General features: G+C 37.3%; 1 protein-coding gene across 1 annotated transcript; it reads right to left on the bottom strand.

The window, feature by feature from the left end:
• On the bottom strand, window positions 1-2,961 carry med18 (mediator of RNA polymerase II transcription, subunit 18 homolog (yeast)). The gene is made up of 3 exons (XM_053327966.1): window positions 2,650-2,961; window positions 2,392-2,494; window positions 1-655 (listed from the first exon to the last, which is right to left on the bottom strand). Exons 2-3 carry the CDS (start codon window positions 2,462-2,464, stop codon window positions 99-101), a joined length of 630 nt encoding a protein of 209 aa, XP_053183941.1. The 5' UTR covers window positions 2,465-2,494; window positions 2,650-2,961; the 3' UTR covers window positions 1-98.
• Between the last annotated feature and the right edge of the window lie 13,678 nt (window positions 2,962-16,639).

Genomic DNA, 16,639 nt, shown 5'->3' with positions numbered 1-16,639 from the left:
TTTTAGATAACATGAGAATATTGTAAAAAAAAACACCAAAAAAAAACCATACAAAACAAACAAGAGTTCGAATGTGTCCAGGGTAGTAATTATCTCATTCAGTGTCTTTGTTTGCTGGGGTCAATCTTCTCCAGGTGAACCAGGGGTTTAAGTTGCTCAGCAAAGCTGCGCATGTCCTCTGAAACAGTGTCCTGGCCAGCGGGAGCCAACACACTCAGTTCCACTAAGTATGAAAGTGATAGACGTTCTATGTTGTCCGTGTTCCCCGGTACCAGGATCCGTGACAGTTTGCTTACCACAATTTTCATCACACCTTTGCGAAATATATGTCCATTGGACACAAACTCATGGTCCATGCGGAAGCCCATCTCATTGAGGAATTCTGGCAGGCTGTGAGAGGCAGCCACATCAACACAGTTGCGCACCAGGGCATGACGGCTCTTGTCCCCTACTTCAGGTTGCCCGAGGTAGCGTAGATGCCATGGAGCCGTGGGATGGGAGAGGGAGCGGCGGGCACGCAGAATGAAAGGGTTGCCTTGTTGGCCTTTCAGAAGATAAACCAGCTCATGATCAGTAAAGGTCTCAGGTTCCATGTTGTCACATAGACCTCGGAGTCGATGCAAAAGGCTTTCCAGGGCCTGGTCTAACACGCTGCCTGAAGTGATAAAGCGTAAACAGCTTTATAAATATAAACAATGTGGTGACATGATTGCACAGTATATTGTACTTATTATTCCACAATCAGAACTGCTACACTATAAACAATGAGGTTCTTGTAGTAAGAAAGATTAGACAAAAGAGAAACAGACATTTGTCACACACACAGCAGATGTTCTTCTGGTTTGTCTGTTACGGTGAATGATCGGTTCTCACCAGTGCCAGCACTGGGAAGCTTACAGTCTGTTGCCTCTGACTGTCTGTCAGTTTGTGCTGAGGCTGTTATAAAGTGGTTCAACCTTGTGGTCAGGATGTAATTTGTGGTGTTGAATTTTACTGACTTGTAGAGTGTGTAGATTATGTGTAGATTAAGTGTAGATTATTGTGTAGATTATTTGGAACATTTTGGAGTCACATGTTGGATGGTACATCATCAAAACAATATGTGAGGCAAGTTTTGAAAGAATGGTGTTTATTCCTCCAAAAGACTCAGTATGCCTGAAGTTGTTCTGGCAGCTTGTGGTGTCTTACGAGCAGTCAGGTACCCAAATGAACACTGAAACTGGTCTTCCTCCAGTTTATACTGGCTATTAAAAGATCCCTCTCAATGTAAGTGATGGCAGTCAAAGTAGGAAGCAAGTATCGTAACAAAAAGAGGAGCTTTGACACTAAAAAGACTGAATCACTTGGATGAATGAAGCTTCATATGAGCTTCATATAAACTTTTAAATACATTTGTGGCACAGAAGGAGCCCCATCACTTACATTGTATATATAGTATGAAATGATCTTCTAATGGCCAATATGAACAGGAGGAATGATTACAGCAAGAAAAAACTATTTCAATATTCATTTGGCTGCCCGTCTTTTATTTTAGGACATACTTGAAAAGGTGGGAAGCCATCCCTTCAATCACTTATGGGACTTCACGCATTATGATGATACAAAACACTGTAAAGCTTAGAAATAAAATAATGATTTTGGATGCATGTTACAGCATCTTCAACCAACATACGTGTCCTCCTGGAGTTTTAATTTTTAGATATCAAATCATGTGTTGCACCACAACAGTATCGGAAACATTGACTCTAATGTGTACACTAGGCTGCTACAGATGGTCTACCAGTCTGTGGTGGCCAGTGTCACCTTCTTTGCTGCAGTGTACTGGGGAGGAGGCATCAGGAGCTGTGGTGTAAATAAACTGAATAAGCTGGTGAGGAAAGCCAGCTCTGTAGTGGGGATGGAAGTGGACAGTGTGAAGGATGAGAGGAAAGTTAGAAGCTATCATGGACAATCCCTCTTATCCTCTCTATGTTGACCTGAAGCAGCTCAGGAGCACGTTCAGCCACAGACTCATCCAGGCACGCACCTAAAAGCGCTTGGGGGGCTCTTTCATACAATCAGCCATCAGACTACACAACAGCACAGCTCCCAGTACCTCCCACTCCCACTAAAAAAGACTGATGCGCACTTAGGAACTTCTGCATATTGCATATTTATTACCACAGAGATTGCTTACTGTATTTAGTACTTTAGTTCATTTTATCACTTTCACCCCTATGCTGCTACTTTTTCCCCACTGTACTGCTGTGTCAATTTGAATTTCTCCCAAGGGGGATCAATAAAGATACATCTTATTTCTCATCTTATTTTAAGTCGTGTAGGCCATAATACTGTGAGGTTTAAATGCTCCCTCTTCAATACTCAGGTGTCGATATTTGTGACTTAGCTCACCTTGCAACAGGTACTCCATCATATTGATTGTCCCCCCGGTAACAGGCATCACAGTTACAGGAGGAGCCTCCATCTTTGCTCAGGAAAGTTGCAGTCTTTGAATCTGGGGGGACAAGAAAATATAATAATATATACTATTAGTGGTATGCATGAACCGTCATCATTTGAATGTGTGTTTATCCACTTCAGTCACAGTTAGTAGCGTAAATAAAGCCGGGGAAGTTAGCTGTGGCCGTGGCTAACTCTATCCTGCGTTACCTGAAGGAAACCACGAAGCACAAAAGGGCAGCTGTCCACTTGCTGAGGAAAAAGCAGGTAAATGTTGTTGTGCTCGTCCTCAGTGGAGCCTCCACAATAAAGAAGGATCCTGCAGGCCTCACTAATGTCTTCAATCAACACATGGCTAGTCACGTTAGCTACTCGGCTAACTAGCTATCAACAATTAGCCGAAATGTAAGGTGTGTTACTCAAGCTGCCGTGCTAAGCGTTTCAACTTGTCATAAAGAGGCGATTTAAAACGGACTACAGTCACACAACTCTGCTATATATCAAAAATAATAATGAATGAAGGTTTTCTTCTTTTCCCCCTCCTCCTCCTTTCTTGCGCTACTTCTTCTTCTTTGATGTTTAATAGCAGATAGTTTTCATAGTTTTGCAATACTGCCATCTTCTGGAGTTAGTAGGTCCTACAGTTTCAGGATTGTCTCACGTTTTTCATCAGTCAAATGCACTTTATTGATATAGCACGATTTTAACAAACACAAGACCAAAGTACTGCAAAACAAGATAAAACACAATAAATAGGATAAAATAAATAAAATGGACTGCCCGCACAAGATATAATATGCATGTATAGGCTACACATGAAATCATAAAATCAACACCCTACATGATGTCAAAAGCCAAAGAAAAGAGGTCATTAGTCCTGTTCTCCACAGCAGCATCTATGCCCCCTAACACCACAGTCCAGTATGTTTGTCAGTACTGCCCCTGATAATAGTCCTAATCTTCCATTTCCTCCATCGTGTCCTTTCTATCTGAAATATATTATAAAAATGTGCAAATATATGTCAAATTATGTTCCACAGTTTCTGGTAAATGATCATGTTCACAAAGACCATTTGGATGCTACACTATAATGTGCTGTATAGATTGTTGTTTCCTGTTCTTAATCGAGTTCCTCTTTTCTGTTTCCTTCTGTTTCTCACACTACCCCACTCCCTTGTCACACTTTACTGATATGCATCCACACAATGTCATTCCTCTTTGATTTTTAAAGTTTAATATGTAAAAAGTGTTTCCTTTTTTAGCTGCTTGTATGACTTTTTTTTTTTAATTATGTATTGTTTTACCCAGTTTGCCTATTTGAGCCAGAGACCCAAATGAGTGTGACCTCAGTGCCTTGTTTTATTATTCTTGAATGAGTTGCAATTGCACACGTGACATAATACTGGACAGTGCAGAAACCAAATTACTACAGAGTAGGAATGTGTTTAGTCTGTTTTGTTCAATTCATGCTTTCTCTGGCTTGATTCAAAGAATTCAGCATTACATAGACAGCTACTGCATGGACAAACAGTGACAGTTAAGTAATACCACAGTTTAAAAGATATATCTCATTTAGAGTAGAAGTCCTGCATACAAGAGTTTCCTCAAGTAGCTGGCTACATGTACTATTGAAAGTAAAAGTTCTCATTATGCATTTATTAATATATCATTTATCAATTATATTATTTTTTCTATAGCAAGCGAGGTTAAGGTGGAGCTGGTTTTAACTACTTCAGACACTCTTGCATGGTTAAATCTATAAAGACAGACATATTTTATATACTTTTTTTAATCTGTAGGCTATTTGTAATATTATTATAACTTGGCTTCATCATGTAAATGTGCTGGCATCAAAGTATAGCCTAATATTTCCTCATAAAATTTAGAGGGGTAGAAGTATATTACCATAAAGTGGAAATATTGAAGTAAAGCACCTCAAAAACTACAGTACTTGAGTAAAATTGACCAATAATATGTTATAATGTAGTATTAATACAAATAAGAATAACAATCTGAATAAGAATAGTAAGAATAATAATAAACTTTATTTATAGAACACTTTTCAAAGTAAAAGCTTCAAAGGCAGCAAACTACACAAATCATGAAATAATTGCATTATAAAAGAGAATAAATCAAAACAATTTGAACAGGAAACAACAATCTATACAGCACATTATAGTGTGTGTGTGTGTGTGTGTGTGTGTGTGTGTGTGTGTGTGTGTGTGTGTGTGTGTGTGCGTGCGTGCGTGCGTGCATGTGTGTGTTTAGCAGCTGGAAAGCACAACAATGTTACCCCCTTGCCCCATCGCAGTCTAGTGGCATCTAGTGGTGTCTCAACTGCTATGTATAGGTGCATGTCTGTGCATGTGCATGTCTGTGTGTGTGTAAAATTTACCAATAATATGTTATAATGTAGTAATAATACGAATAAGAACAACTATGAATAAGAATAGTAAGAATAATAATAAACTTTAATAATAGCACACTTTTCAAAGTCAAAAAAAGTTTCAAAAGGCAGCAAACTACACAAATCATGAAATAATTGCATTATAAAAGAGAATAAATCAAGACAATTTGATGAGTAAAAACCATTTCAATGTAGAAAAAGAAAGAATAAACAAACTGTATTTAACAGAGATAAAAGCAATTCAAGATAAATTGAAATAACAAAAAAAATGTAAAAAAATAGTTTTTTTTCCCTCTGAAATGTAGATTAAATATAAAATAGGCTAGCATTGCAAAGATCAAGTGCAAGTAAATGTAAGAACCCTTTAAAAATTACATAATGACTTATGGGTCATTCAGTCAATAAAACAACCAAACATTACCTTCAGATCCATGTAGGTGACATCACAAACCTTTTTCTTTTTAACATTTTTTTTCTTTTTACACATTTATTTCACTGTATAGACAATCATTAAGAGTCATTTGATAGTTTGTTGTCTTTGCAGGTCTTCTGATGATAATTGGTGAATAAACCACTGAAGCCTCCTCTTCCTCCTGTAATCACACGTATGAATTTACATTACTTGATACAAACAACACACATGCCAATTGTTCATTGCTGCATGGTAGATTGTCAAACACTTACCTCTTCACCTGCACCACAACGTGGAGAACAATCACAAAAATCTTTAGAGACATAGAAAGAGAAACAAACACATGAACTTGCCTAGCTGAGCCCAGACCACTGAACAAGCAATAAACAGGAAGTTTCAATAAGACAAAGAGTTGCATACTCTACCTGCCGGTAATCGCAGTCTTAAGCAGTAAATTAAAAGTGCCACTAAGATGAGACATGAAATCCCTGCTGATGTTCCACAAATGATTGCTGTCAGATCTCCATGTACTGTAGGAGGACCTGTAAAATCAACAATATGTGAATTGATATTCCTTTTGATTCAATTCACAAACTCCTTAAAGACAGATACAGTAAAACACCCACCTGTGGTTTTGTTTACAATTGATGGTTCATGGGTGCTGTTAACTGTACTGTATCCATCAAACATCTGCTTTTCACTGCAATTTAAAGATCCATATGGATCTACTGTGTCTGTCTCCACATTTAATCTGCCATTTGGTTTGATGTTTTTGAATTCCATGTCACACATCATATCACAAGAAACGGATGAATCCTCATTCTGCTGGACTGTAATGTCAAAACAAAACAAAACAAAAAAACATTTGTGAGTTAAATCATTTAATATGGACATAAAACAATGTATGTGTTTGTTGTATTCTCACCTGTGATAACACACAAGTTGATAGTCAGTATCTTCTGTCTGTGTCCGTTACATTTACTCGTCCAGCAGGTATATTTCCCAGCATCTTCTCTTTTGACTTTCACAATGTGTATAGACTTATTGGATGTTATAAAGTTTGTCTCAGGTCCTTGTACTGAGTTCTGGAGAGTGGTTGTGTTACTTGCTTGAAAAGTCCATTTTGTAGATTCACTATGACATACATGTGTGAAACTCCTGCCTGCCGTAACGCAGACTGTCTCAGAAGTTTCATTTATAATTTCTGAAGAAGAAAAGATATATTCTTTATTTGAATAGATGATAAGTTGATATTTTAATGATTCCATTTTAAGAGAACTAATCATGTCTATAATAATAATTCTGACCTTTATCCACTTTGGTGAGTGTAGACATTTTATGCTCGCAGTTGTCTTGATGACAAATATCACACCAGTACAGGCCTTGATTATCCTCTGTAAAAGAATTAATGACCAAGGAACCGTTGGACGTAACAGTAATTTTGTCCTTCCAGCTGTCGTCGTAGCGTGGAGTCTCCCCCTTTCCTTCAATAAATATCTTGATTTTTTCAGAACGTCTATCTTTCTGGTAAAACCATTTGAAAATGTCTGAATCTCCTCTCTTATGTTGGCAAGGTATCACAGCTGAACATCCCAGCGTGAACTGAAGTTCTGTTAAAATATCAGTTTCCGTTACACACTTATAGTGGCTTGAAAAATGAAAAATATGAATAATGTATTCACAAACAACAGCAACCTTTTTACAATATCAGTGATTTAGTCAGTTACTTACTTTTTCCTGAGGTAAACGTGGGTGAGTTACAAATAATCAAGAGAAAAATCAATCCTTTTTCCATTGTGGTAGAGACAGTTTTATCGCTGCACAAATGAAGACAAAAGTGAAGCTGGCAGATCACCTCTATTATCACACTATTTCTGCTCTTCAAAACACAGATCAGAGACTCTACATCACATAAGAAGGTTTTAGATAAAGCATCACAACTAAACTATTGTTGAAACATCGGAAGTGGTCCAACAGCCAGTGTAGAGGAAACTTAGTGTGGCTTTTGCCCCCGCTCTTTTTCTGATGGTGTGACATCATCATGTTCACAAAGACCATTTGGATGCTACACTATAATGTGCTGTATAGATTGTTGTTTCCTGTTCAAATTGATTTATTCTCTTTTATAATGCAATTATTTCATGATTTGTGTAGTTTGCTGCCTTTTGAAACTTTTTTTGACTTTGAAAAGTGTTCTATAATTAAAGTTTATTATTATTCTTACTATTCTTATTTATAGTTATTATTATTCGTATTATTACAACATTATAACATATTATTGGTACATTTTACACACACAGACATTCACATGCACATGCACAGACATGCACCTGTACATAGCGGTTGAGACACCACTAGATGGTGCAATGGGGCAAGGGGGTAACACTGTTGTGCTTTCCAACTGTTAAACACAGACATGCACGCACACACACACACACACACACACACTCACACAGACATGCACATACAGATAGCAGCTGAGACACCACTAGATGGTGCAATGGGTAACATTTTTATTACATTGCATTAGATTATTAAATGTATTAAAGATACATTTATTGATCCCACAGTGGGGGAAATTAATCGTTATAGCAGCTCAAAAGGTCATAGGAATATGACAAAAAAACATTAAAAAAACATATGTATACAACAATAATAACATTTAATTTAAAATTAAAAACTAAAAAAGGACCTAAACATGCAAATTACAGTGCAGCATTGTACAGTTTGACTGCAGTGGGAATGAAAGATCTGCGGAAGTGCTTCTTCTTCTTACACAGGGTGTATGAGTCTTTTGTGGATGGAGCTGCTTAAGGCCCTCACAGTCTGATGCAGAGGGTGGGAGGTGTTGTCCATTTATGGTGAACAGTTTGGTCAAAACCCTCCTCTCTACCACCACCTCTATGGAGTCCAGGGGGAAGCCACAGACTGAACAAGCTCTTTTTATCAGTCTGTTGAGTCTGTTCTTATCCCACTCAGAACATGCCCCTAACCAACACACCACTGCATAAGAGACCACTAAGAGACCACAGATGCCACCACAGAGTCAAAGAAGGTTCTCAGCAGTGGCCTGCACACACCAAAAGATGCAAGCCCCCTTAGCAGGTGTAAACAACACTGACCCTTCTTGTAAATAGAGTCAGTGTTATCTAACCAGTCCAGATTATTGTTAAGGTGGACACCCAGGTACTTGTATGTCCTCACTCTCTCAGTGTCAAGTCTGTGATTGTTCACCGGAAGTCATAAACCATCTACCTTGTCTTGCTGGCGTTTACTAGGTGGTTCTGCTCACACCAGTCGACAAAGTCCATGATGACCTTCCTGTACTCACAGTTGTTCCCGTCTGACACACAACCCACAATGGCGGTGTCATCAGAGAACTTCTGGAGGTGACAACTGTCCGTGGAGTATCCGAAGTCTGCTGTATACAGGGTGAAGAGGAAAGGTGAGAAAAGACTTGAGTAAAATGTACTTAATTACTTTCCCCCACTGTCCATATGCAGCATTTTAATGTTGTAGTTGCTTTAGGTACATTTATTTCTAACTTTTTAACAAGAGTTGAGTAGTGTAAAATATGTTTAATAACTAATAAAAACTACTAATAACAAGCTGACTAAATGTAGGGGTGTAAAAAAGTATATGTTCCCCTCTGAAATGTAGTTTTAATGTAAAATAGACTAGCATTGCAAAGATCAAGTGTAAGTACCCTTTAAAAATTACATAATGACTTATGGGTCATTCAGTCAATAAAACAACCAAATCTTACCTTCAGATCCATGTAGGTGACATCACAAACTTTTTTCTTTTTAACATAAAACACAGGTTATTCTTTGGCAATTAACTACTTAATCATCAGGCCAAACTCTTTTTTTACACATTTATTTCACTGTATAGACAATCATTAAGAGTCATTTGATAGTTTGTTGTCTTTGCAGGTCTTCTGATGATAATTGATGAATAAACTACTGAAGGCTCCTCTTCCTCCTGTAATCACACGTATGAATTTACATTACTTGATAGAAACAACACACATGCCAGTTGTTCATTGCTGCATGGTAGATTACCTCTTCACCTGCACCACAACGCAGAGAACAATCCCAAAAATCTTTAGAGACATAGAAAGAGAAACAAACACATGAACTTGCCTAGTCGAGCCCAGAAATGTGTTTCAACTTCTGCGACACTGATCAAAGGCAGGAGACCACTGAACAAGCAATAAACAGGAAGTTTCAATAAGACAAAGAGTTGCATACTCTACCTGCCGGTAATTGCAGTCTTAAGCAGTAAATTAAAAGTGCCACTAAGATGAGACATGCCATCCCTGCTGATGTTCCACAAATGATTGCTGTCAGATCTCTATGCACTGTAGGAGGACCTGTAAAATCAACAATATGTGAACTGATATTCCTTTGATTCAATTCACAAACTCCTTTAAGAGTAAAACACCCACCTGTGGTTTTGTTTTGCTTTACACCACAATTTAAAGACACATATAGATCTACAGTCTCAGATTTAGTCCCTGTGTCTGTCTCCACATTTAATCTGCCATTTGATTTGATGTTTTTGAATTCCATGTCACAAATCATATCACAAGAAACGAATGAATCCTCATTCAGCTGGACTGTAATGTCAAAACAAAACAAAACAAAAAAACAATTGTGAGTTAAATCATTTAATATTGACATAAAACAATGTATGTGTTTGTTGTATTCTCACCTGTGATAACACACAAGTTGATAGTAAGTATCTTCTGTTTGTGTCCGTAACATTTACTCGTCCAGCAGGTATATTTCCCAGCATCTTCTCTTTTGGCATTCACAATGTGTATAGACTTATTGGATGTTATAAAGTTTGTCTCAGGTCCTTGTACTGAGTTCTGGAGAACTCTGTTGCTTGCTTGAAAAGTCCATTTTGTAAATTTACTATGACATACATGTGTGAAACTGCTGCCTGCCGTAACGTAGACAGTCTCAGAAGTTTCATTTATAATTTCTGAAGAAGAAAAGATATATTCTTTATTTGAATAGATGATGAGCAAGTATATATATATATATATTAATGATTCCATTTTAAGAGAACTAATCATGACTATAACAATAATTCTGACCTTTATCCATAATGGTGACTGTAGACATTTTAGGCTCGCAGTTGTCTTGATGACAAATATCACACCAGTACAGGCCTTGATTATCCTCTGTAAAAGACTTAATGACCAAGGAACCGTTGGACCTAACAGTAATTTTGTCCTTCCAACTGGCGTTGTGGCGTAGAGTCCCCCCTTTTCCTTCAACACATATCTGGATTTTTTTAGAACCTATATCTTTCTTGTAAAACCATCTGAAAACGTCTGAATCTCCTCTCTTATGTTGGCAAGGTATCACAGCTGGACATCCCAGCGTGAACTGAAGGTCTGTTAAAATATCAGTTTCCGTTACACACTTATAGTGGCTTGAAAAATGAAAAATATGAATAATGTATTCACAAACAACAGCAACCTTTTTACAATATCAGTGATTTAGTCAGTTACTTACTTTTTCCTGAGGTAAACGTGGGTGAGTTACAAATAATCAAGAGAAAAATCAATCCTTTTTCCATTGTGGTAGAAACAGTTTTATCGCTGCACAAATGAAGACAAAAGTGAAACTGGCAGATCACCTCTATTATCACACTATTTCTGCTCTTCAAAACACAGATCAGAGACTCTACATCACATAAGAAGGTTTTAGATAAAGCATCACAACTAAACTATTGTTGAAACATCGGAAGTGGTCCAACAGCCAGTGTAGAGGAAACTTAGTGTGGCTTTTGCCCCCGCTCTTTTTCTGATGGTGTGACATCATCATGTTCACAAAGACCATTTGGATACTACACTATAATGTGCTGTATAGATTGTTGTTTCCTGTTCAAATTGTTTTGATTTATTCTGTTTTATAATGCAATTATTTCATGATTTGTGTAGTTTGCTGCCTTTTGAAACCTTTTTTGACTTTGAAAAGTGTTCTATAATTAAAGTTTATTATTATTCTTACTATTCTTATTCATAGTTATTATTATTCGTATTATTACAACATTATAACATATTATTGGTACATTTTACACACACAGACATGCACATGCACATGCACAGACATGCACCTATACATAGCGGTTGAGACACCACTTGATGGTGCAATGGGGCAAGGGGGTAACACTGTTGTGCTTTCCAACTGTTAAACACAGACATGCACGCACACACACACACACACACACACACACACACACACACACACACACACACACACGCACGCACGCATACGCACGCACACACACACACGCACACACACTCACACAGACATGCACATACAGATAGCAGCTGAGACACCACTAGATGGTGCAATGGGTAACATTTTTATTACATTGCATTAGATTATTAAATGTATTAAAAATACATTTATTGATCCCACAGTGTGGGAAATTAATCGTTATAGCAGCTCAAAAGGTCATAGGGATATGACAAAAAAAACATTAAAAAAACAAAAAATATGTATACAACAATAATAACATTTAATTTAAAATTAAAAACTAAAAAAGGACCTAAACATGCAAATTACAGTGCAGCATTGTACAGTCTGACTGCAGTGGGAATGAAAGATCTGCGGAAGTGCTTCTTCATACACAGGGTGTATGAGTCTTTTGTGGATGGAGCTGCTTAAGGCCCTCACAGTCTGATGCACAGGGTGGGAGGTGTTGTCCATTTATGGTGAACAGTTTGGTCAAAACCCTCCTCTCTACCACCACCTCTATGGAGTCCAGGGGGAAGCCACAGACTGAACAAGCTCTTTTTATCAGTCTGTTGAGTCTGTTCTTATCCCACTCAGAACATGCCCCTAACGAACACACCACTGCATAAGAGACCACTAAGAGACCACAGATGCCACCACAGAGTCAAAGAAGGTTCTCAGCAGTAGCCTGCACACACCAAAAGATGCAAGCCCCCTTAGCAGGTGTAAACAACACTGATCCTTCTTGTAAATAGAGTCAGTGTTATTTGACCAGTCCAGATTATTGTTAAGGTGGACACCCAGGTACTTGTATGTCCTCACTCTCTCAGTGTCAAGTCCGTGATTGTTCACCGGAAGTCATCCACCATCTCCCTTGTCTTGCTGGCGTTTACTAGGTGGTTCTGCTCACACCAGTCGACAAAGTCCATGATGACTTTCCTGTACTCACAGTTGTTCCCGTCTGACACACAACCCACAATGGCGGTGTCAGCAGAGAACTTCTGGAGGTGACAACTGTCCGTGGAGTATCTGAAGTCTGCTGTATACAGGGTGAAGAGGAAAGGTGAGAAAAGACTTGAGTAAAATGTACTTAATTACTTTCCCCCACTGTCCATATGCAGCATTTTAATGTTGTTGTTACTTTAGGTACATTTATTTCTAACTTTTTAACAAGAGTTGAGTAGTGTAAAATATGTTTAATAACTAATAAAAACAACTAATAACAAGCTGACTAAATGCAGGGGTGTAAAAAAGTATATGTTCCCCTCTGAAATGTAGTTTTAATGTAAAATAGACCAGCATTGCAAAGATCAAGTGTAAGTAAGTATAAGAACCCTTTAAAAATTACATAATGACTTATGGGTCATTCAGTCAATAAAACAACCAAACCTTACCTTCAGATCCATGTAGGTGACATCACAAACTTTTTTCTTTTTAACATAAAACACAGGTTATTCTTTGGCGATTAACTACTTAATCATCAGGCCAAACTCTTTTTTTACACATTTATTTCACTGTATAGACAATCATTAAGAGTCATTTGATAGTTTGTTGTCTTTGCAGGTCTTCTGATGATAATTGATGAATAAACCACTGAAGCGTCCTCTTCCTCCTGTAATCACAGGTATGAATTTACATTACTTGATAGAAACAACACACATGCCAGTTGTTCATTGCTGCATGGTAGATTGTCTAACACTTACCTCTTCACCTGCACCACAACCCGGAGAACCATCACAAGAATCTTTAGAGACATAGAAAGAGAAACAAACACATGAACTTGCCTAGTCGAGCCCAGAAATGTGTTTCAACTTCTGCGACACTGATCAAAGGCAGGAGACCACTGAACAAGCAATAAACAGGAAGTTTCAATAAGACAAAGAGCTGCATACTCTACCTGCCGGTAATCGCAGTTTTAAGCAGTAAATTAAAAGTGCCACTAAGATGAGACATGCAATCCCTGCTGATGTTCCACAAATGATTGCTGTCAGATTTCGATGCACTGTATGAGGACCTGTAAAATCAACAATATGTGAATTGATATTCCTTTGATTCAATTCACAAACTCCTTTAAGAGAGATACAGTAAAACACCCACCTGTGGTTTTGTTTAAATTTATTGATGGTTCATGGGTGCTGTTAACTGTACTGTATCCATCAAACATCTGCTTTACACTGCAATTTAAAGATCCACATGGATCTACTGTGTCTGTCTCCACATTTAATCTGCCATTTGATTTGATGTTTTTCAATTCCATGTCACACATCACATCACAAGAAACGAATGAATCCTCATTCTGCTGGACTGTAATGTCAAAACAAAACAAAACAAAAAAACAATTGTGAGTTAAATAATTTAATATGGACATAAAACAATGTATGTGTTTGTTGATATCTCACCTGTGATAACACACAAGTTGATAGTAAGTAGCTTCTGTTTGTGTCCGTTACATTTACTCGTCCAGCAGGTATATTTCCCAGCATCTTCTCTTTTGACATTTACAATGTGTATAGACTTATTGGATGTTATAAAGTTTGTCTCAGGTCCTTGTACTGAGTTCTGGAGAGTGGTTGTGTTACTTCTTTGAAAAGTCCATTTTGTAGATTCACTATGACATGCATGTGTGAAACTGCCGCCTGCCGTAACGCAGACTGTCTCAGAAGTTTCATTTATAATTTCTGAAGAAGAAATGATATATTCTTTATTTGAATAGACGATGAGCAAGTTGATATTAAAATATCAATGATTCCATTTTAAGAGAACTAATCATGACTATAACAATAATTCTGACCTTTATCCACTGTAGACATTTTAGGCTCGCAGTTGTCTTGATGACAAATATCACACCCGTACAGGCCTTGATTATCCTCTGTAAAAGAATTAATGACCAAGGAACCGTTGGACCTAACAGTAATTTTGCTCTTCCAGCTGTCGTCGTGGCGTGGAGCCTCCCCCTTTCCTTCAATAAATATCTTGATTTGTTTAGATTGCCTATCTTTCTGGTAAAACCATTTGAAAACGTCTGAATCTCCTCTCTTATGTTGGCAAGGTATCACAGCTGAACATCCCAGCGTGAACTGAAGGTCTGTTAAAATATCAGTTTCCGTTACACACTTATAGTGGCTTGAAAAATGAAAAATATGAATAATGTATTCACAAACAACAGCAATCTTCTTAAAATATCAGTGATTTAGTCAGGTACTTACTTTTTCCTGAGGTAAACGTGGGTGAGTTACAAATAATCAAGAGAAAAATCAATCCTTTTTCCATTGTGGTAGAGACAGTTTTATCGCTGCAGAAATGAAGACAAAAGTGAAACTAGCAGAAACATCACCTCTATTATCATACTATTTCTGCTCATCAAAACACAAATCAGAGACTCTACATCACATAAGAAGGTTTTAGATAAAGCATCACAACTAAACTATTGTTGAAACATCGGAAGTGGTCCAACAGCCAGTGCAGAGGAAACTTAGCGTGGCTTTTGCCCCCGCTCTTTTTCTGATGGTGTGACATCATCATTACATTTGCAAAGGCGTGAGACAGTGCTTGCTGTATGCCAAAAGTCTTATTTCTTTCATAAAGGTGTCAACCAGTTTCTGCTTCCTGTTTATGCATACTCTATGCTGTTTATACATATATGAGATAATAAGCACATTATAGCACATCTAGAAAAAGAAATAAATTAATCTCTCACCTACCAAGCTTAAATTGAAATTTATTGCAATGACGATCTTATTTTAATTGATGAAAGATATGTTGATGTGCTCAGATGTAAAACTGATTACACTGAAGATTCAAAGATTATTTAGGTTAACAGAAACTGACAAACAACTCGTGGAAAGTTCAACAATGGAAAAATTCACATGACATGAAAAATATGAATCAGCATGACTCATATTTGACTACCAGAACTTTAATTTAGATATGTATCAGTTGTCTTCCTGTTGTCAGTGTGCTATGAGGGCTACATATTGTTTGCTTTTGTCTCTTCAATTTCTAGATTGACTAGGGTACCTTAAATGTGAAATATGTCAGATTTGGCCACCTGTTACAAAACAATAGTCCCCCCTTCATCCAACACCTTCCCCCCAAACATATCACCCCAACACTTATAGAAATAGCACACAATGAATGTAATGTAAAGCTAACTGTTTACAGTGAATCTGTGCTATGGCATCATCAAGATATCAAAGTGCTATGGAGTCATGAATAAATTAATCAGTTCATCAGATCATAGAGATCCAAATGTTCCATTAGTTATTATTTGGATAAACTCACCACATATTGGGAATCGAAATGGTTACTTTCTCACCTGAAAAAATACTAAAACTTAATAAAGTGAGTAATGTGTGTGTGTGTGTGTGTGTGTGTGTGTGTGTGTGTGTGTGTGGGTTGAGACAAATTGACACAAATTGACACAAATTGAGACAAATTGTTAATAGTGTTCTGGCAATATTTATTATCAAGAAGCACAAAGCCGGTACGTTGTCTTTCTCTAGTTTATTCAGTCGTCTGCAGACGGACTCCTTGCTGTCTCAAGCGTGAGATGGCACAGCGAGCCCGGAGCAGAGGAAACAGTCAGATCAATACATTATCACAGAAAGGATGATCTTGTTCTATCATCAGAACAATGTTAGCACGATAGGCATAACATGTATACAATCAGGACAATAGTTAATCAATAGATTATAACATACATGATGTTCAGTAAAAGTTCAATGATGTTCACTAAATCAGCATTTCATGTCATGGTCATCAGACAAGATGAATAATAAGAATTCCCATTACAATAGTTAATATGCAAAACTATTGATCACATATATTTTAATGGTTATTATTATGATTGATTGATTGATTGATTTTTGTTTATTAACGTGTCATGCACCAGAAGTGTCCAGCCCAAATGGGCTTACATGACCCTAAAACAAACAAAGGGACAAATAATAACAAATGAAAACCAGATAACAGACATTAGACATATAACAGACATAAACATATAAACCATCCAGACGCTTTTTCCAGGCTTCAGATACATATTTAGCAAACTGAAAGACATTAAAGTTAAACAGCCAATCCATTCTATCATCAGCAGAGCACCAGGACATTTCTGGGTTTTTA

This window comes from Scomber japonicus, chromosome 10 (genome assembly GCF_027409825.1).
Source record: "Scomber japonicus isolate fScoJap1 chromosome 10, fScoJap1.pri, whole genome shotgun sequence".
NCBI lineage: Eukaryota > Metazoa > Chordata > Actinopteri > Scombriformes > Scombridae > Scomber > Scomber japonicus.
Note: the sequence above shows the minus strand (reverse complement) of the source record. Positions and strands in the feature narration are given on the sequence as shown.

Bases quoted from the DNA above. Each gene is read 5' to 3' on its own strand.
- med18 (XM_053327966.1), bottom strand. From the start codon at position 2,464: ATGGAGGCTCCTCCTGTAACTGTGATGCCTGTTACCGGGGGGACAATC. The intron at 656-2,391 runs GTGAGCTAAGTC...TTATCACTTCAG, and splicing joins GATGGAGTACCTGTTGCAAG to GCAGCGTGTTAGACCAGGCC.